The sequence below is a fragment of the Siniperca chuatsi genome, linkage group LG2 (genome assembly GCF_020085105.1).
Source record: "Siniperca chuatsi isolate FFG_IHB_CAS linkage group LG2, ASM2008510v1, whole genome shotgun sequence".
NCBI lineage: Eukaryota > Metazoa > Chordata > Actinopteri > Centrarchiformes > Sinipercidae > Siniperca > Siniperca chuatsi.
The window spans coordinates 22,542,941-22,562,603 of record NC_058043.1 but is presented as its reverse complement, the minus strand read 5'-3'; the positions used below and the strand labels follow the sequence as shown (position 1 = coordinate 22,562,603).

Here is a 19,663-nt window from a genome sequence, read left to right as displayed (position 1 = left end):
GTAACCTGCCGACTCTTCTGTGTCTTCACTCAAGGTGTAACTGTTAAGGCCTAAATGTAGTCTCAGAACAAGGTAGGATGACACGTCGAAAAAGCCAAGTTGTATAGACTTTTTTCAGAGCACCTTTGTAGGAGGGGTGAAAAGTTGGACATCATAGTGACAGGGGCAAATGTGGAGCGGAAGTTGCAGTTTCTTAAACAAGGTACAGAAAAAAATATATTGTGGAGCACAGGTTGCAAAATTTCCTGGTGTGGGTTTAATATCAGCTGTGCAAACTTAATCAAAACTGTGGAATGAAGGTGTATGGATAGTCGGCAACTATTAGTCACGGCCGGTGTTCAGAACTTGATCCTGATTTCAGTGGCACTATTTCTTCTCCGAAACCACACAGCTTTTCAATCAACATCACTGTCAATACTGAGCCGATTGGTGCGGGTTAGTAATGCGGTAAGTAAGAATGAGAGGAACGTATACAAAAGAGTCTGAGTCACACCTTGAGCTCTCCTCATTGAAATACCTGTCCACACTTGGCCAATCACTATGGAATATCAAAAAAGGAGTTTTTCACTGCTTTCGGACTTTCAGAACAACACCTTTGTGAGAGTAATGGTACATATTGACACTCAGTGGTAGACTTCAATAAGCTACAGGTAGGCATTCATACACTACATGAAGAAATATGGCATAGAAGGAAGAAATTAACACTATCAGAACCTACACAAGGAAACTGAATTTTGTACAAACAAAAATGTAAATACAACAGTACAACAAAAGCTTAAAAACGTAATATGCAAGATGCGCAAAGAATATAGCATTTACTGAACTGTGGATGAACCTTGCAAGCGGATATCCTCGTACAACAAACACACATTCCTCTGATGTAAATCGAGTCAGAGCCTGTTAAATGCACAGGTATGCTCATGCACAGATACATACAGACACAGGTATATATATACGCACACACACACACACACACACAAATAGTCCCAGCGGTGGCGGTTGGCGCTGAGACAGAAGTAAATGGCTAATGTGAGTGTTTGTGACAGGTAGCCTGAGGCAGTGTGGGGAGCAGCTCAGCTCTCTGACAGGTGTTGCCTCCACACCTCCCCCACCTCCTCCTCACCCCAACACTAACACAGAGCCTGTCTGCTAGGGAGCCAGGAGTGCACGTGGGGAAATAGGCTGGGGGGTGCTGATATATATATGTGTTTGCGTATTGTGATAACGTCACAGCAGTATGTGTGCGAATGTATGTGTGTGTGTCTGTCATCTCCTCTGGGAAATAAGGCAGTTCCCAAACTACTCAAAGTGGAGAGTTTTAAAGGTGGAATGTGGAAAGAGAGGGGTGGTGGAGAGACTTCTTCTTTAAGCCTCCAGCTGTGTTGCTGCTGGGGTCGATGAAAAATGCTAAGAGGAGAGCGAAGCCCACCTGCTAAGCAGAGAGATTTTATCGTGATGGCACTCTTGAATCAGATCTTTCTTTTTAATCTTAGGAGTGAATTATGTTAGGTTTGAGGTCTTTTGGGGGGTTTGTAAAGTATGTGTCACTTGTTAGACAGTGGAGAAATCAAGCTGGGAACAATGAATGTGTTAGACAGTTAAGCAGAAAAAAGTCAAGAGTTAGTGGTGAGATCGAACAAGAAGGACAGGTGAGAAAGAGGAAAAGGTGGGAAGGGAGAGGCGATATCTCAAAGTAATATGCTGTCGAGGCTTCTCACATACACACGTACCACATCCACTTCAATTCTATCAACACCTGAAAACCTGAAAAACCTCCCCTTTCTTTTTACTTAAAAGTCCACACACACACGATACGAGAATCTTAAATGCAAGTGTTGACAAAAAGACGCTCAAACCTGTCACACACACCCATCACTAATGACACAGTTGGGTCAAAACTTATTTTCTACTCTGTACAACCACAGACAGGATAAACCTTTAAGGTGTCTCCACTCCTACGCACACACACACACACACACACACACACACACACACACTGACAGGCTGTATTGACTTGTCATGTCAGAAAAAGTAGAAAACAAAGCTGTGAGAGTAAGAGTGCTCAGTTTCACATTGCGATGCAACATCATTAAATGTTTGGGGCCCATACCAGTGTAAGCTAAGCCAGCGGCTTCATTCAGTATTCATTACAGCTGGCTGGCACACCAAAAAGACACTGCAGGACAAATCCTTTGGAGAGGAGAGGGAGAGAGAGAAACAGGGCTGTGGGAAATCCACAGTGTTTAATTTTAACAAAGTGAAGCAAGTGAAAAAACACCAGGGAGGCAATCGCAATTGATCGCCACTGATCGCCAATAGATGACTGCTAATCAATATACTGTACATGTAAGTAACATCAGAAACAGACCCCCCAAGGTTAACACACACTTGTTAAACATAAAAATCTCCCTGGCAATCACCTCTCTTTCACTCCCACACACTGCACTGTTGGTTGACTCGTTATCAATCTGAATTTGACAGGAGTTATGTGTCAACAAGCACATTTGAAATAGTGACAAAGCAGAGCTATCACAGAAAGACCATGCAGACAACAATCAATGCAATCACTATATCTAAATGCATACGAGAAACAAATATTAAGTTTCTTGTTTTCATGGCGTTTTAGAAACCAGGCTACTGCTGAAAGGCAGGGGTTAATCAGATTCCAGAAATGCCATGTGACTTTGATAAGTGTTAACATGCTTAGTAGAAGACAGCATTGTTCATGTTCCTTTTTCCATCCAAAATTGAATACTCTTATTATTAATATAGCCTGTTGAAATATATGATCATACGTGTACCCCAACAGGCTACAAGGACCGTCAGGGATTTCCCTGCTCTGATAAAGTACAGATAGTGTACATCTCCGCCATCACATTTAATCTATTCAGTGAAGAGATTCTGTCATCAAATGTAGTCGTACACAAAAGAACCGTAACAGCTGTGACAACAGAGCATCTTAATATACTGAATTAAAATAGTTACATTTTTCTAATTTTTCTTGTACTGATAATGACAGTTAGATGCATACTTTAAAGGTTAGACTGTGTGAACAAAGAGAAAGCAGACTTAGGAAAAACTATGCTACATTAGTGATAGAGAAATAGTGGAATCATTGAAATGTGCAACAATGTGACACTGAACATGAGGCATCCCAACTTCAGTGTTACTAACAATTAAACAGCGACCAGAGAATCCTATTTAGAATATTCTAATCACTTTCACTCAAATGTTTGATAGTCTGCGTTTACAAAAAGCATTGGTTTGCCCTCTGAAATACACAAACCAGGGTTGTAGATGTACATCCTAAAGATTCAATAATTCACCAGTGCCTCAGTCCAGAGGTGCCATTCAAAGTCTAAACAGTAGAGGGTGCCGTTGTCTAATACAAAAAGGTTTCTGGAGGAAAAGAAATCTACTCAATACAAAATTGCATATGGTAAAATGTGTAATCAAGGGGCACACCGGTAGCTCACCTGGTAGAGTGTATACCATTACTGCAGCGGCCTGGGTTCGATTCCAACCCGGGGCCCTTTGCTGCATGTCATCCCCCCTCTCTCTCCCGCTTTTCCTGTTTCTATCTACTGCGGTCACTGTCCAATAAAGGCAGAATGCCCCAAAAATAATCTTAAAAAATAAAATAAAGAGTAATCAAGTCAATTTTTGATTTTGGATTGTTGCTTCTTAGTCTTAACAGATACATTTTGGTATTTCTATACATATATATTTGAAAATCAAAAGTGTCTGAAATATGTGTCTGATATGTGTTTAAAATATTAAAAGGTTGGCCAATTTCACCTCTTAATTTTAGTGAAGGAAAACATGTCTTTAAATTGTAGTGATGCCAAGTTTTAGCCTACAAATGCAGCATTATCTTACCAAGGGAGGTGTAGTGAAATTAGCCCGGACATTAAGTTGTAGACTAAATGTGAACATGTTTGTTCAAAAGAGTCAGATGTGCAGGGGACGGGTGCCTTTGTCTCCTGCGGCTTACAAGGACATACGTACAAAACGAGGGAGAGGACGAAAGTAAATAACAGTTGTTTGATCAATTTTATTGAATAAATGTTTAAGGAACTTGGTTACATGGTAACAGCTTCTGTGTAACACAGGTGGTCAAAGTGTAAACTACAACATCAAATCAATAGTTCAGTACAATAAAGTACAGCTCATCCAGCCCACTAGTGGAAAGCACAGCACTGACTCCTGGTATAAACCCAGAAAGCATCACTCACCAGTATCTTGGCCTTTTCTTGCTCTTCACGGGCCCTTCCTTTCTCTATGATGAGGGCAGGGGTCAGCTCATCCAGGCCTGTGGTTGCTGCTGTCTCTCTCTCCCTCTGGGCCAGTCTGGCCAACTGCTCCTGTACCTGGGCCTGTTGACGCTCAAAGCTAAAGTAGGGAAAGATAAGAACTGTTTTAACCTTTTTTAATCCAGTGAAAGTCTGCTAAACATGCAAGTTCTTGTTCACACAGAGAGCTACCCAGCCAGGTCAGAGAGATATTGGTTCTGCTGATCGACACCAATACCAATATTTTTGGGATGAAGCCTCTAAAAGTCAATAAGGCCAAAAAACAACAACAACAAACATATCTTATTCATTGTTTTCTTCAGTATTGTGGTAGTGGCAGAGTGGAAAATGCAAATCCAAAACAATATTTAGACCCTGAGACACTAAAACTGAAACTGAAAATGAATGGTCATTATAGCAATAACAATAACTCTCATTCATGAATTGTTGGGTGGAATCTAATTGAAGTATGACATTAAAATCTAATCAGGTTAGGGTTTATCATGAAATACGTTTGTAGTAAGTCACACTATCAAATACATGAGGAGAACACAAACTAGGATATAATGTAAACTATAATATAATGCAATCCAACACCATAAAATATGGCCTAAGAAATTAACACAGACTTCACTGCCACATAGTCTCAACAGAATTTCACAATTATCAGCTTCACAAAAAGGGTCTTTATTGCAGGACTGTTGTACTGGACTGTGGTACCTGAAATACTTCTGCTACAGTACCTGACACAACTGATATGCTTGACACCAGAATTTCAGCCAGTGGCGTCTTGGCCAAGAGCCCTTTTTCTGTAACTTTCTGTTAACTACATGAACCTGCATAAATAAGAACTGATAACATTACAGACGTTTGGCACTATTAACACTGATCAAAATATAAGAATATACTGTATATTAAGTGGGTAAGACTTGTAGGACTTGCCAACATGTAAATCTATAGAGGCTCAGGATAGTATATGAGTATTCCAGCAGCATAGCAACATGCCCGTTTTACAGACAGAGTAAATCAGCACAGTGCGCAGTGTTGAGAGGTCGCTCGACATGTGTATGTTCTCCATAAACATTGCACATTAGCATCACACATGCGTGCTATTTTATACATCTGTCACCTCCACTGGCTATTAGCTGCCTATGTCAACACAGAAGGCCCAACATAAATGTATAAAAATACTCATTAGGGTCAAATATTCTGCCCAATCTACCATTTACCAAGCTGAAGTTGCAATAATTAATTGACATCTCAGGGAGGCATCAAATTCCAAGCAAATACTAATACACTATCATAGTAAATTACATGCAAAGTTATAGCAGGTCCTTCACCAAATATGGCTGGATAACAACAAAAAGGGACAGTGATCTTGACATTATGAGCACCTACTTTTTGCGGACTTCTTCCTGTATTTCTGCAGTGGAGGGTTTTGGACCTGAAAATCAAATGGGATAAATATAAATTCTATTATATGGATCAGTTTACAGAACAGAGTAGCAAGATCAACAAATGGTTACTAGTATATGATCTGACATCTGTCTTACAAAGTTATCTATTCTAAATTAACCCCCCCCCCCAGACCATGTGTAAATATTCTAATAAATGTGACCACATAAACAACACAGTTTGTTTACTATATTCTGTCCTTCCTATAATGACCAATCTGAAAAAGTCATGCAGAACTGCTGTGTTGAATTGACCTTTATCCTGATACTGTTCTAATCAGTCACTGTGTGAGGACATGTTTGCTGACACAGTGGGTCTCCCAGTGGGAGCTCTGTGAGAAAGGAAAGGTCTTTGACTGGGACTTACTTGTTGGTGGTTTGTGACTGTCTGGCGGAGACAGGGGTGGCTTGGCGCTGTCAGACCCCTGAGATTCCCTCATCCGCTGGAGCACATCCTCTGAGAGCTGGACAGGGATCAGATTAAAAGGCTCAATGGTTAAAGAGACCATCATCCAGCCAGCTGAAGTGCCCTGGAGCAATCACTTAATTGCCTAACAGCTCCAGATGTGCTGCTGTACAGCTGTGCCTGACCTCTCTGACCTACCTGTATAGTAAGACAACGTAGATATCTGCCTACATGTATCAACACAGGAACACATTATTAATTCACTATCTTCCTGTACAGTCTGCAGGTTCACAGGTGGGACACAATTGAAAATTCTGTGTTTATGTTTTGTAACGTTTGCCGTCACTAGTTAAATCATTCATTTTACTGTTGACTAACGTTACGGTAACGCAGCCAATTCCCTTAACTGTTGTTGAAATCTAGCTAACATTTGCGTCATGCTGTGGAAATTTAGCCAGCATGTTAACGTTGCACTGCGTTTGCATTTTACCACTAGCTACACGTCGTAAGCTTTGTTTTATACAGTCTATGGTCGTAAGTCGTTAACCTGTTATTGCTAGGTTACGAACTAAGAGACCGAGTAACGGTCATTGGGCATAACGGAGGGGGGGGGGGGTTATGACCGGGGTCATTTAAGGACATGGGACCTGTCAGCGCCTTAGACCGACACCACTGCAAAAGCCTAACGTTACTAACTAACCGTTATTAGCTTCAGTCGTTATGCCTAATAACACAACATTTTATCAGTAAGACGATAGGTCACATTATATCTACCTTCACGCCTTCAATTACTGTGACCTTCTCGTCTTCGTCCAGTCCAAATGACACTTTTCTAGTCGTGCTGCCATTACCTCCCATTTTGAGCAGCTGTTTGTTCCCACCTGATTATAAATAATAATGAACACCCTGTCTATCTGTACGACAGGGAGACATAAATGAGAGAGCGGCTGGAGTCGCCGCCACAGCGACCGGTGGTTAAAACACTTCAATAAAGGTCATTCTGGCGCTGCAGTATCCTCAAAGCTCATTCGTTGGATGAAAAAATTCGGACCCAATGACTCATGGTCATGTATCTTAAATCGACTAAGGGTAGATGGGAATTGTAGTTAAACTGTAGTCTGACTATCACACTAGACGTCTATTAACCTTATTTTCGGAAGTAAACAGTTGGTCGAACTTCCGGTTTTTGTACCGTACTTCTGTTTGATTGTTTCCCTTAGCTAACTAACGTGGGCTTAACTATCTTATTTAACGATGTCGAAAAATCAATATAATATAAATATCAATAAAAATCGAAACGGCAGGTTGGTGCCATCCCCTCAAATTATTAATGAGTGGGAGGATAACATGAAGAAATTGCCTCATATAACATATGAGAGAGAGCCCCTTACCATTTTACCGGTAGCCTACATTAGAAAGGATGAAAGACTAAGGTTACCGTAGTTATTTCAACCTTTATTTGCAATTAACAGAAATGTGCGGACACTTTATTTTGTAGCCAGCAAAGTAATGAAAACAAGCATACCCAACAACAAGGAAGAAGAGAAAATATTGTTTGTCAGTTAAAGTGCGGTCTTAGCAGGCAAGTGAGCAATGGACTTCACATGACAACATCCACAACTTGGATTATTTTGTATGGAAATAAAACCGTTTTGATTATTTTGATCGGTGGACTCTTACGGACTAGAGGAATATAAATAATCGAGGAATGGACACATAATCCGACTTTATGACCGTTTGGGAGTCACCACTTTTTTTCGTCTCTCGTTCACCATGCCTGTAAATCTGAATGAATTATACTTTGGCGCTCATGGTCTCTGTAAAATTAACTGAATTGTATTGTGGAGAATCTAACCGATCTAACAATGTGCAACGTTAGTATGTCCATATTGACACAAGTTTTAACATTTATATTTGTACGCGCGATTGAACGAGCTCAAGCGGGCGACCCGGTTTAGAGGTTTTATACATCCGAAGGACTTCTATAAAAACCAGACCCAGTGTCTAATTGAGACCTGCGTTATTTGACAACATGTGTAGCCACACACGACCACTAAAATGACTGTGTTTAATTGGGGCTCAGCTTTTAATTTAAATTTTACGGTACTAACAAGAGTTAGCATGGCCAGTCAAACTGCGGCTGCTAATCTCTTGACAAGACGTCGCCTTGGAGATTTCATGGGGCTTCAGTAAGTTAGCCTAGCCAATTCTCTGGTATCGGGTGGTTGAAAACACTCTCTCCTGCTCCAAGTAGACCTTTTGTTTGTTCCAGTTATTATGTCAACCCTTAACTGCAGAAAACATTCCGGTTTTCCACGAAGTGGTCCAAAGAGTTGTTTTGTTAGCGAACCAGTGACAGGAAGTGCCTGACCGGAAGTCTCGCAATAAAAACGTCACCTCGCTGTGTCCGTATTTCCGTTTAAAATAAGGTAACACAACATAAACATAGAATAGAGGACAAACAGTCGCGTCATCAACACATGTGCAAATACGTATGAATATGTAGAAAAAGCCCTTTGCGAGGGTGTAGTTACCACAAGCGACCACAGAGTGGAGTCCTATCCTGAATTTGAATGTACTGAATTACCTAAACCAGCCACAATGTGGCGTCTTGTCTCATCCCCAAAGCAAACAAATGAAAGAGTCCATGGTTTATTCTGTAGGTCATGGAATGCTCAATACATTGCATTAATATGGGCTGGATATTATACAATCAATGCATTTAAATAAAAAGGCAATTTACAGATCATATGAGAAATGATTTCAACATCAAATATCTTGTGTAGCAAGAGAGTGGACTTTAATTCCATAAAGATGCACCCTGTGAACTCCTGTCATGAAACAGCAAACTGATTTCCCAATCACTATTCTTACTCAAGGTAACTACAGCAATTATCACCAGCACTCAAACATATATTAAATATTTCAAGAGTCAGGCAAATACTGTAATTTCTTGGAAATACACATCTTTACTGTGTTCTTGCTTTAAAATGATGAAAAAATAAATGGTATTCTTATTTTCAGCATACAGGTCACCACTATCTATGCATACTGCTAGCTTGAGTACAGCAATCCATTCATACCAAATATATAGCATTTTCAGGGGGAAACTCACATACATCATATGTCACTGATAGGCATAAGTTAATGTGATGTGGTTTAAAAAGAGTAAAGTATAATATTAGTTAACACCAGGAGGTTGAACCAAGAAGCAAACAACTCAAGCCTAAAGATGATCAGAATGGAAAAATTGCTCTGCAATAGTCCTGTATTTTTCTCATTGACACGGTCAGAACATTACCTATCTTTGACATAGTTGCCTGAGCATCTTTTGCCCAGAGGGAATTTAAAGTTAATATCTATATAATGAAATTTTATCAATACCATCACTTGATACCATACAATTGAGCAATATTGTTTATGGTCCAATTTCACCACTTGTAATAACATTTGAGGAAACCCTGCACACAGAAAAAACAAAAAAAGGTGTTAGCGGCGAAATAAAAAGTCAACTTTGCAACAGCAAAGTTTTGTTGCAAACAAACTTTAACTAGATATGCTGATATGAAATGAGGGCATGTCTAATTTGGAATACACAAAAAAATGCTTTTTGCACATTTGTTCAAATCACACACACACACGTAACACCACATCCTTAATGACTATGAAGCTAACAAATGTGCTTTCAGTGGAAGGAATGATTAATCCGGTATAAGAAATTAAAGCAAAAGCACAAAATAAAAAGAGGGGAGAAGTGACAGGTAGCAAGCTCAAGGCTGAGACACAATTTGAGATTTGTTCCTGTGTCTCAGCCATTCCTAGCAGAGAGCCTTACAGATGGTTTGTGATCTTTAACATGAATGCAATTCCTGTATTCAGGAGTTACCGATTTCCTTATCACATTGCCGTGACACACATCATGCTAACACCTTTCACTTGTTCACAGGAGGGACAGCACTTATTTAAGAAGACAAAGTACACCTATCAAAATGAATTAGCTCTAATCCTTGTCCTGTGTAGAGAGGCACGGTGATTCAGTAAAAAAGGATTAGCCAGTTGGGTCGCAAATCTAATACAAGTCAGCAGATAAAGTCAGTTGAGATGCTGTCACTCAAAGCTTTTACTGGGAATGTAAAGATGTTGAGTTGTCATCAAAAGAATGTTTTTAAAGACTCGGGCACTTAAAACGGGGTTAAAACTTTGAGCAGTTGATGCATGATGCTGGAATGACAGATAATGAGTCAGTAAGCTCCCACATTTAAGAGCCAGTGGAACTGAACCAACACAGAGTCTGTCCCGGCCACAATGAGGGACAGTACTCCTAGTTTGGAGCTACAGCAGCAGTGCACTCTGGCAACAGTGTTACAAAAGCAGTTGCTAAATTCACAGTCCTCCTGATAATTGGCTAGCAAAGGCCTCTCCTTAAGTGTCCACTTGTTAACTTATCCTGGCCTCCAAGACCAAGATGACCCTTTCTTGGTGCCCAACTACTTTGTTCTGCATTTTTTTGGCCAACTCCTCTGATCGCCACCCTGCCTAACACACTACACACGCACAACATTTAAGTCCAGCTGTAAAACCATCTCTCTTATTCCATTGGCCTTATCATTGATTCACGCATTGATAGGTCTCCAGCGGTCAGCTTCAATGCTGTTAATGCTGCTGGACCCATAGGGTCCGGAGGCAACATCATCCAGGTATGCTCCAACCATACGAGAGCTGCCGGGACCAGAGCCATCGATCTGGGTGGAGGAGTAGAACAGGCCTTGGTCGGTCATCTCCTTACGGCCAAGGGTTGTAGCGACGGTTGGGGGAAGGTGGACATCACTTTCATCCGGCTCATCCACCTGTGACTTGTAGGAGAACAGGATCTTGGGCTCTGAACTGTGGAAAAGAAGAAAGTAGTAAAATAAAGAGGAAGAAACGGGGCCAACTGTCTTAAGTGCAGCTATAAAGTGTTGCGTATATTTTGTATAATTTTTTTGTACAAACCCAAAGAAGCTCTTGAGGAATGTGACATAAATGAGCGGAGCAAAGGTGGAGAAGTACAGGAATGTGGTGACATCCACACAGCTGGTTCAGAAAAGACAAAATAAAAAGGACACTCACTGTGTAAACAGTCCCATTAAAAATGACAGGACATAAGGATATTATCAGCTTCAGTAGATACAGAAAGCACAATTAGGTTTCTGTCAAAAAGACAGTTCAGCCCAAAAGAAAAACATCTGTTATATTCTCATCCTCTCGCTTAAGCGCCACTGAATTTCATAGGACCCACCCCCGATAGTTGCAACTCAGCCAACAAATTCAATTCCAAGAAGGTTTAAAAATAATAATAAAACAGCCACCGAGCTCCATATCCAGGACAATTTCTAAAAAACTGCATAAACCCAACGCCTTATAGTCATAATTGCTCTGAAGCCAAATCTATACAACTTATCTTTCTTCCTAACATACTCATACAGGTCCATTTATTCAGTATAATACTCAAAAGGATTATACTGACCAGAGTCCCTCTGTGATTCCAGCACATAGCAGAGCACTGCCCAGACCCTGGACGAGGTTCAGTAAAGACAGGATGGCAGCATACACATAGAAACTCCTCTTAGCTGGACAAAGGAAGCAAAATAGACAACAGTCGACAAATACTTTCAATTACATGGCATCGCGCAGAGGTAAGAAGCACATTACTAAAAGTGCAACACGTCCTTGTTGAAATAAATTTTCCATTCACAATATAGAATGCCAATCTTCCAACCTCTCAAATCTAACTTCTGATCTTTGCTGCAATGAAATCCATAACTTACATGGAAGAGATATCCTCTCCCTCACAGGAGTTTTAGGCAAGATCACAATCAAAGAGTACACCTATGAAAAAAAAGGATTACATCATCAATCAAACATTAGATACCTGATAATTGACGTCTATCAAGCATGAGTTGTATTTTATTCCTTATGCTGCCACTGCTGCATAGTTACAGGTTACTGACCAGGAAGAAGAAGCAGGAGCTGGCCAACCAGAAGTGCCGTCCTCCGTGACCGTAGATGTTGAAGTCCTCAGCAGACAGGTGACTGTCTGGATACAGGATCTCTAGTGTGCCCTAGAACAATGTCTCATTTATTTCAACTGCATGCAGAATGACAATTTACCAAAATGTCCTGCTGTGCGAAGTTCAGTTAAGTTTTTAACATTATTTAACCTCTTATCATCTGTCATTACCTGTGTGATGGAGTAGCCCAGAGCCAGCACAGCAGTGATAGCCAGCACACGCTTTATGCTGGACTTGCTCTCCAGGTGACCTAATAAATGAATAAAGACAGAGGCTTAGCAGAAACAAAAGCTCTACAGACATTCAGTTACCTTCACGATTAGGTTCAGGGCTGAAAAGGATAAACTATAAAAAAGGGACATTTGGAACAGATGTGTCATGTGAAAAGAGACAATACTCTACCATACTGGTTCACATATACAGTAAATGAGAACTGAAACCAGTAGAGCAAACTAACCAAAAGCCAGTCCTAAGATGATAACACTGAGCTCAATGGCCAGCAAGAAGAAACGGGTGATTTCCCACAGCACCTAAAAGTGACAACAAACATCATTAGTACCCATGTGGCAGAGTAGACCAGCTGTGTCGTAACACATATTGACCCAGAACATTTGCAAAACTTTACAGGTCAGGTCACGCTCCAAAACATTATATAATCATTTGTATTTTTGTCTTCAACTGTGCAGCTATGACAGTGTGCTATGGGAACAGTAGGCCCATCACTGTGAAACCAATAGGGATCTGTCTGGTATGGGAGGAATGTCAGCCATGCCTTTTCCTTTTAGACATGAAAGCCCAGCAAAGTCATGCTGAAGCTCAAATCAGCCCCTCTGGGTATTTAATAAAAGAGACGTGTGTGACAGGACATGGTGACTGCTGCTTCAGTCCGGGCGAAGTGTTAAGCACTTTGTACTTTGTTTTGATAAGTGCTCTATAAATAAAGTTTTATTATTTTATTATTATGCTGCAAAGCTGCAATTTGTCATTTACTACCTGTCAATAAAAAATCCACAACTATTTTACACTGTTAAACTCTAAGAAACCCAAACTGTTTTGACCGTTCAGAAGAGCGTGTATCAGCTTAAACTGATTTCCCCAAGAATGTGTGTTCCACTACACAACTAAGCGGTTTCTCCTCCAAAAGGACACTATTCGCTGTTATTTACAGTAAACATGAACGTCTTGTGACTAATACAGCTCAGAATGTTTCCAGTACACAAAAGTGAAAAGTATTTTTTATTTAAATACACAGAGTCCCTCCAAGCATTAAAATAATACTGTGTAACCCAGATTTTTGCATCACTAAATCTGGGTAAAAATCTGATTTAGGAATTTGATTTGCTCCGTAATTTAGGAAAATATTTTGGGAACATTTTTGAAAAATGAAGAGTAAAAACAATAAGCCTTAAACAGGTACCATTTACTGAAAGTATAAAAATAACAATGCACTGTGTGGGGGTTTGCTGAAGGTCCAGTCAGTAATTTTTTTGATCATATCTGACTTACAACCCAACACCCATTTGTGTTCCAAAAATATTATTTATGCTTTGTGTGCTTCCTTACTTTGTCTATGATGGTGGCGGCACTGGACGCACTGACAGTCATGGACACGACAGCCCGGGTGATTCCAACCGCTGCTACAACAAACACCTAAGAAATACAGTACAAAACATGTTGGACCATATAAAAACAAACAGTCTTCTGAACACAATAACCATGTCCTGGAGCAGAAGGGGGGGGTATAGCTGACAGCAACAATGCACTGGTTAACACTAGTGACAAACAATTTGCAGAGTTCCTTTATAGCCTCGCCAGGCATTGTGGAGCCGAGATATCCTCTTCTCTAGAGTTTGTTATTTGGTTACATCACTGGAATGGAAACCTAAATGCAGTAAAATTTGGAAACAGAGAGAGGGCACCTTCAACCGTGAAGGAGATTATTATAAAGCAGAGCAGTAAACAAGAAAGAAACTCACCAGTAAGTTTCAACAAGATTGTTTGTCTTTGTTGTTAGACAAAAGTGAGGGTGACAGTCATTAACGGGGGCATTGTCCCTTCAGACTTTTTGGGGATCAATACGGCAGTGAAATTTCTGCCAGATCAGAGACTGACAAGGATGAACACAAGATTAATCTTAAATTAGGGGCTAAAATAATTTACTGTGTAGCACGACGTCAAGCTCAAGATAATTACTTTGTATACTGTATATTGGTGTTTCTGTAGTTTGTGCCCTACCAGCAAGTAAAAGGTGACGAAGATGGGGCTAGAGGTGAGTCGAATCTTCGCCCTGGCTGAGGGCAGCTTCCACATCAGGAATACAAAGAAGGCCACATTAGGCACTAGCAGTAAAATGTCCCAGAACCGCACCCTAAGACAGAGAGATGAATGTGAAGAGGGATAATGTCGAACTTTCTACAAAATGTTATTGTATCTGCAGTAGAGATTGCACATCTACAGATATTGTGTGTAGTCTGTTGGATATTCACTTTGAACAGTTAATAATTTATTTCCATTTTATATTTCTGGCACTGTCACACACAGATTCAAAAGCAAAGTATGTTTTCGTAACGCTTTCAACTATTTCTTCTACAGCATGTCACCGAATACCTGGAGTCTCCAATGTCCTCGTACAGAACTTGTAGACATTTGTGAGGCTTGGTGATGTTGGCTTCAGTATCAGGTTGCCAAGTTGGGAATGCTGATGTGTTCTCCAATGGTGTAGGCGAAATACTGCCATTGTATTGAGCAAACCTAACCACAGCAGTCACTGTGGCTAGCATGGTGTCGCACCCTGCGGAACAAAATCAGATTATGTCAGATGGTAATTGAAACTGATCACTCACATCAGCTGACGCAGACCTTTCACTTCTCATTCTAAGAGTTTCCTCTTTTTGGGAGAGGTTCAGTTTGTGAAGGGAAGGTCCCTTGGTTACATACAAGGGTGCTGAATCCTTTTTGAGGGCATATTATAGGTGAATGTATGCTAGATCCAACTCGTATGTCACGGGCACAACATAACTTTTTTTAAAGACTGTAAAACTTTAGGAGGTGTACAACTGTTGCACTGTTGACCCAGGAAGGCACCTGTTACAGCTTTCTCCACTTTAAGATAAGCATTATGTAACGAGATTGGCTGCTATATCAACCACGTGTTGTGTTAAATTGAAAGTTTCAAGCGGTAAAACTAATCCAATCCCGTAAGCATTGATTTACGCATACTCAGCAGTTGGATAATTGTCAAGATACATTAATGTTACCTAACCTGGCTTGAGTAAACAAAATAAAATGACTAGAGGACTGTCTCAAGTCAAGACCGCTCTTGCTGGAGTTGGTCAAGGATGGCAATGGGCAGCTAATCATAACGTAGCCGAACGTGCGGTTGCTTCTTATGGTTTATCATAATACTTTCAGTTGGCGTTAAGGGGGTTTACAGACGTTAGCTAACGCTGCTAACGTTACTTACAAGTTGCTAGCCGCGGTCGGAGGATGGCTTGTTTGTAAATTAAAATGATATTCTCCGAGCTTCCGTTAGAGACAAACACAGTAAAACACAGCTTGCTAAATAACATTAGTTAACACTGCTTAAAAGCCGACTGGTTCACATTAGCATCAAAACAAACGCGACACTACTGCAAGTGCAATGACACTGACCCAACATAACGAGAGCTTCAACTGGTGAAAATGTTTATATCTTACCGATTCAGTAGACTCGGATTCAAGGGTCCAACTGCTGTAAAATGTTTTAGAAATAATATGACTTCAGCACATGCTTCACAAGCTGTAATCGATCAATACATTGATCACTGATACGTGACATGGCTCTACTAGATAGTTTCGTTAACAAATTTTCCCAGTGTGGTCAGCTGACGCTCTCACCAAACAAGCGACGCAAGTCTCGCGAGATGACATTGTGACGTGTGATGTATGTGTTTGTTTTTAACCTTCATTAGAGGCAAGCTGTGGCAATGCTAGTTTTATTTCTAGATTTATTTAAATTAAGCCAAATCAAATACAGACGGGAGAGTGATATCTCCCAAAGGTGTAATAATATGAATATGATGATAATATATTATGAAGCTTGGGATACTAGGAATTTTGTTGAGTTTATTTGTCAGATGGAAAAACATCATAAAACACAATATTTTTCAATGTTTATTCCTTTTGCTTTGTTTAAACAGACAAAAATGATGACATTTATTGACTCATTTTGAGCACTATATGTGAGCAATATGTTTCAGGCACACTGCAATGTAATTTCAGCCACATTTATGTTTTTTATGTCTATGTAGACTTGAGAAGTAGTTATTTATAGTTATATATATTATCACACAAAGCATCGAAAGTAATGGGCAAAAGGTGATCAGGAAGTGCCAACAGAATTCCTGAATTCTTTGGAACAAGTTGTCTGAGGAATGAGGAAATCAGAGTCTGTATCTTCAATCGAGACACAAATATAGACTTTAAATTATTTAATCATACAACGCTCAAGTCTCAAATTAGCTTTTTAAAATATTATTACTTTGCTCTTTCTACTATGGCACACTTTGCTAAGAAACGTAGTTATGATTATGAATAAAGAGTGACACGTCCTTTGGGGTGCCCTGACATCATCCTGTAGGCCAGGTGAACTGGTTCAGTCAGGTTAGCCTTGAACGTGTACACATGAGTCTTCCCACTGATGGGGCTGATGTTGTAGAAGCTCAACCTGTGAGTCTTGAAACTCAGTCTGATCTCTAGCCTGCATGACACTGTGGTCCTCTTCAGCGGCACATCGTGACTCTGCTCAAAGGCTGTAAGCATGTTGTTGAACCACATCAGACACCAGGAGCTCCGGCTGCTTTCAAGAGCAGAGGGCAAGCCGCTACGTGCCAGCTTCCCACTGTAACACACACCAATGATCCACGGAGAACCTTCGAGCTCCACCTCCCAGCAATGATCACCTTCATAGAAGCTCTGGGTGCTGAGGACCTGGAAGAAGCTGGTGAATCTCTGAGGAGAGGATGGGTAGGGTTGTTTGGCGGTGCTGAAAGTCACTGTCTTCAAGTCCTCGGAAAGGACGAGGTTGGGGTGGGCTGTTTCTGGGTCAAAGGTCACCTCCGAAGGGTTGAGGGTGTTTCGAAGGGAGCGCTGAATCTCTCCAAATCTTTCCCTCAGCTCAGCGTTCATGTTTTCCAGCTTGAGACAGGCTCGTGCGGGGCTGACTTTTGATTCAATGTGTTCTTCCTCTTCTCCCACAGACTTGGCCATTAAGTCCACAATGCATGGTTGTAGAGTCCGAAGCTCGTCACTGAACGCAGTCTCATCCTCTTCTGTCAGAAGGGACTCCGACCTGAGCACAGCTTGTCTCAGCTGCTCAGTCAGCTCAGCAGCTTGACTGACTCGGCTGCCCATGCTCGCCTCACCTGGACCTAGCTCCTCTTCAATCAGCTGCATTACCTGTGCACTGTAACTCTGCGACAAATCTTTTATCTGCCCTAAAAGTTTGGATGCTTTCTCTCTCAGGTGACTACTAGCAGTGGTCACCTCTAACTCCTGTTCCTTTTCTTTCCTCAGCACACTCTCTGCCAGCTCCAACTTGAGGCTCAACTCTGTGACTTGAGATGCCAATTTGAATTTAGGTTCATCCAATTCCATCTTGGCTTTGCCACTGACTTGCTCTGTGGATCCAGACCCAATTTGAAAGCCACTCTTTCCCTTACAACCTGAGCTCTCCTCCCGCATCTCTCCAGCTGTCGCTGTGCCCTGGTGGTATTTTGTGTTTGATTCTTCTGTAACAGAGCTACCATTACCCTTGATTGTTACATGGCCGACGTCGGAAGGGTGTGCAGGGGAGTTGACTTTCCCAGCAGTGGCTTTGTAGGTCTCTATGATGTTACACATTTTGAAGCTTTTCACAAGGGCTTTGGTTCCTTGATACTCTGCCTGGCACTCAGGGCAGCTGTGTTGGTCAAGGCCTTCTCCCATGGTCTGAAGGCAGGCAAAGCAGTAGATGTGACCACATGGAAGAGAAACTGGCTCAGAGAAGAGCTGCAAGCAGATGGGGCAAGTGAGCTCCAAAGCCAAAGCTTCTGCATGATCCTTTTTTTTTGTTTCAGTCTCACTCACAGACATCGTGGCAGATGCTGGAAAAACAGAGAATTCAGGGTAAGACTTCAGAAATATGTATAGTTTATTATATAAACTGTGCTGACTTATTTGACTCGGTTTAGATTGTTAACTTTCTATATGAGTTAATAAATATGACTGTGTAAATAGCATAAGGGGAAAAAGGACTTCAAAAAATATAGTATAAAAAAAAGTATGTAATATTAGGGTCATAGCCAGGATTTTAGAAAAACCGAGGTCACGAGTCCTTGCTAAGAAAATTATGACCAGACACCAAATATAGAAAATGTTCATTCTTTGTTTATTCTTTGCATTGCATTTTTATTTTATATTTATTGTGGTAACTGTTCAGTTATATTCTCTAAATGCAGAATGAATGAATGAATTGAATTCTGTTGCCCTAAAAGTAATCAAACCTCCAAAAACAATATGGGAGTCAGTGTATAAAGTATCCAACAAGTGTATAAAATATTCACCAGGTGTTACTTTTTAACTGAATGTAAGCTACTCCAGATTGCAACACCTCCCAAATTCCCACAAAAAAATACTGACAACATAACTCAAGTGTCCTCAATGGTAGATGTGGCCCCGAATAATATAACCATGTTGTGCATCTTTATTGCAGGTGTGGGTATCAACATGCATGACTAAGCACAGCATGCAAGTCGAATTAGTAAAAAAAAAATCACGGGCCAAAATGTACACAAGCTACACCAAAGTTTCATCAAATGACTTTTATAGTAAATGGGACATTTTAGTGCGAGGTCTAACAACGTAGGTCATGAATGTTTCTGCGCCGTCACCTGGCAGTGCGTCTGTTCAGTCTTTGGTTAAGTTTCGATTTCCAGCGAGCAGGAACTCCACGCAGCCAAATCCCCAAAAGTTTCTATTCCTTCTGTTTAATTCATCAGACTTACATTGTTAGCCTAATTCTGCTGCAGGGAACAGCTTTGATTTCAATTCACCTGGCTTTGCTTCCTTAAAAAAATAATTAGGCCTACATTATTATTCATAAGCGTTTGCGCATCACTTAAAGCGCAGCACGCATAGTAGCAGGCGAAGACGCTTAATTCTTTACAAACAAGTAAATATAGATTGTCCGTCTAGCAAAATAGTCTTACCTGTTAAAACAGCACTGTGTTGTGTCGACTCTTCCTGTTCTGGTTAAGAGCCAATAAAACGCGCTGACGTATTGATCAGCAGTCGAACCCTTCGAGTCTACGCCTTTCATAAACACCAACACCTTCATCTGCCCCACCGCAGCTTATTTGGGTGATCTTGAGCAGCATGTGTGAGCCTGACTCATTGTGTGCGTGTATTTGCCAAACCTTTACCCACTCTGCTCCACTATCTAAT

The 19,663-nt window shown here is 40.8% G+C and overlaps 3 protein-coding genes across 8 annotated transcripts in view; all 3 read right to left on the bottom strand.

Annotated features, from left to right (window-relative positions):
• Nucleotides 1-7,242, bottom strand: part of LOC122868685 (MICOS complex subunit mic25a-like) — a 61,644-nt gene extending 54,402 nt beyond the window's left edge. The window contains exons 1-5 of one of the 5 annotated variants that reach the window (XM_044180925.1): nt 6,927-7,242; nt 6,351-6,379; nt 6,114-6,210; nt 5,691-5,736; nt 4,236-4,392 (exon numbers count right to left, since the gene is read on the bottom strand). In XM_044180925.1, coding sequence (XP_044036860.1) covers nt 4,236-4,392; nt 5,691-5,736; nt 6,114-6,186 — 276 coding nt within the window. In that variant the 5' untranslated portion in view covers nt 6,187-6,210; nt 6,351-6,379; nt 6,927-7,242. The remainder of the gene's footprint in view (nt 1-4,235; nt 4,393-5,690; nt 5,737-6,113; nt 6,211-6,350; nt 6,380-6,926) is intronic. The other 4 variants (XM_044180892.1, XM_044180899.1, XM_044180907.1 and 1 more) reach the window with 4 other exon arrangements.
• A 1,546-nt stretch (nt 7,243-8,788) lies between these two features.
• On the bottom strand, nt 8,789-15,807 carry tpra1 (transmembrane protein, adipocyte asscociated 1). Its single transcript, XM_044180879.1, has 11 exons — nt 15,666-15,807; nt 14,810-14,993; nt 14,438-14,570; nt 13,766-13,852; nt 12,660-12,732; nt 12,373-12,452; nt 12,143-12,253; nt 11,960-12,020; nt 11,659-11,761; nt 11,145-11,225; nt 8,789-11,036 (listed from the first exon to the last, which is right to left on the bottom strand). The coding sequence occupies exons 1-11, from the start codon at nt 15,769-15,771 to the stop codon at nt 10,766-10,768; spliced, it is 1,290 nt and encodes a 429-aa protein (XP_044036814.1). The 5' UTR covers nt 15,772-15,807; the 3' UTR covers nt 8,789-10,765.
• A 479-nt stretch (nt 15,808-16,286) lies between these two features.
• trim107 (tripartite motif containing 107) lies at nt 16,287-19,590 on the bottom strand. 2 transcript variants are annotated; one of them, XM_044180856.1, is made up of 2 exons: nt 19,429-19,590; nt 16,287-18,324 (listed from the first exon to the last, which is right to left on the bottom strand). In XM_044180856.1, exon 2 carries the CDS (start codon nt 18,311-18,313, stop codon nt 16,769-16,771), a length of 1,545 nt encoding a protein of 514 aa, XP_044036791.1. In that variant the 5' UTR covers nt 18,314-18,324; nt 19,429-19,590; the 3' UTR covers nt 16,287-16,768. The 2 variants fall into 2 exon arrangements, with proteins under 2 accessions (XP_044036791.1, XP_044036800.1); XM_044180865.1 differs by having other exon boundaries at nt 19,111-19,438.
• Nucleotides 19,591-19,663: the final 73 nt, after the last annotated feature.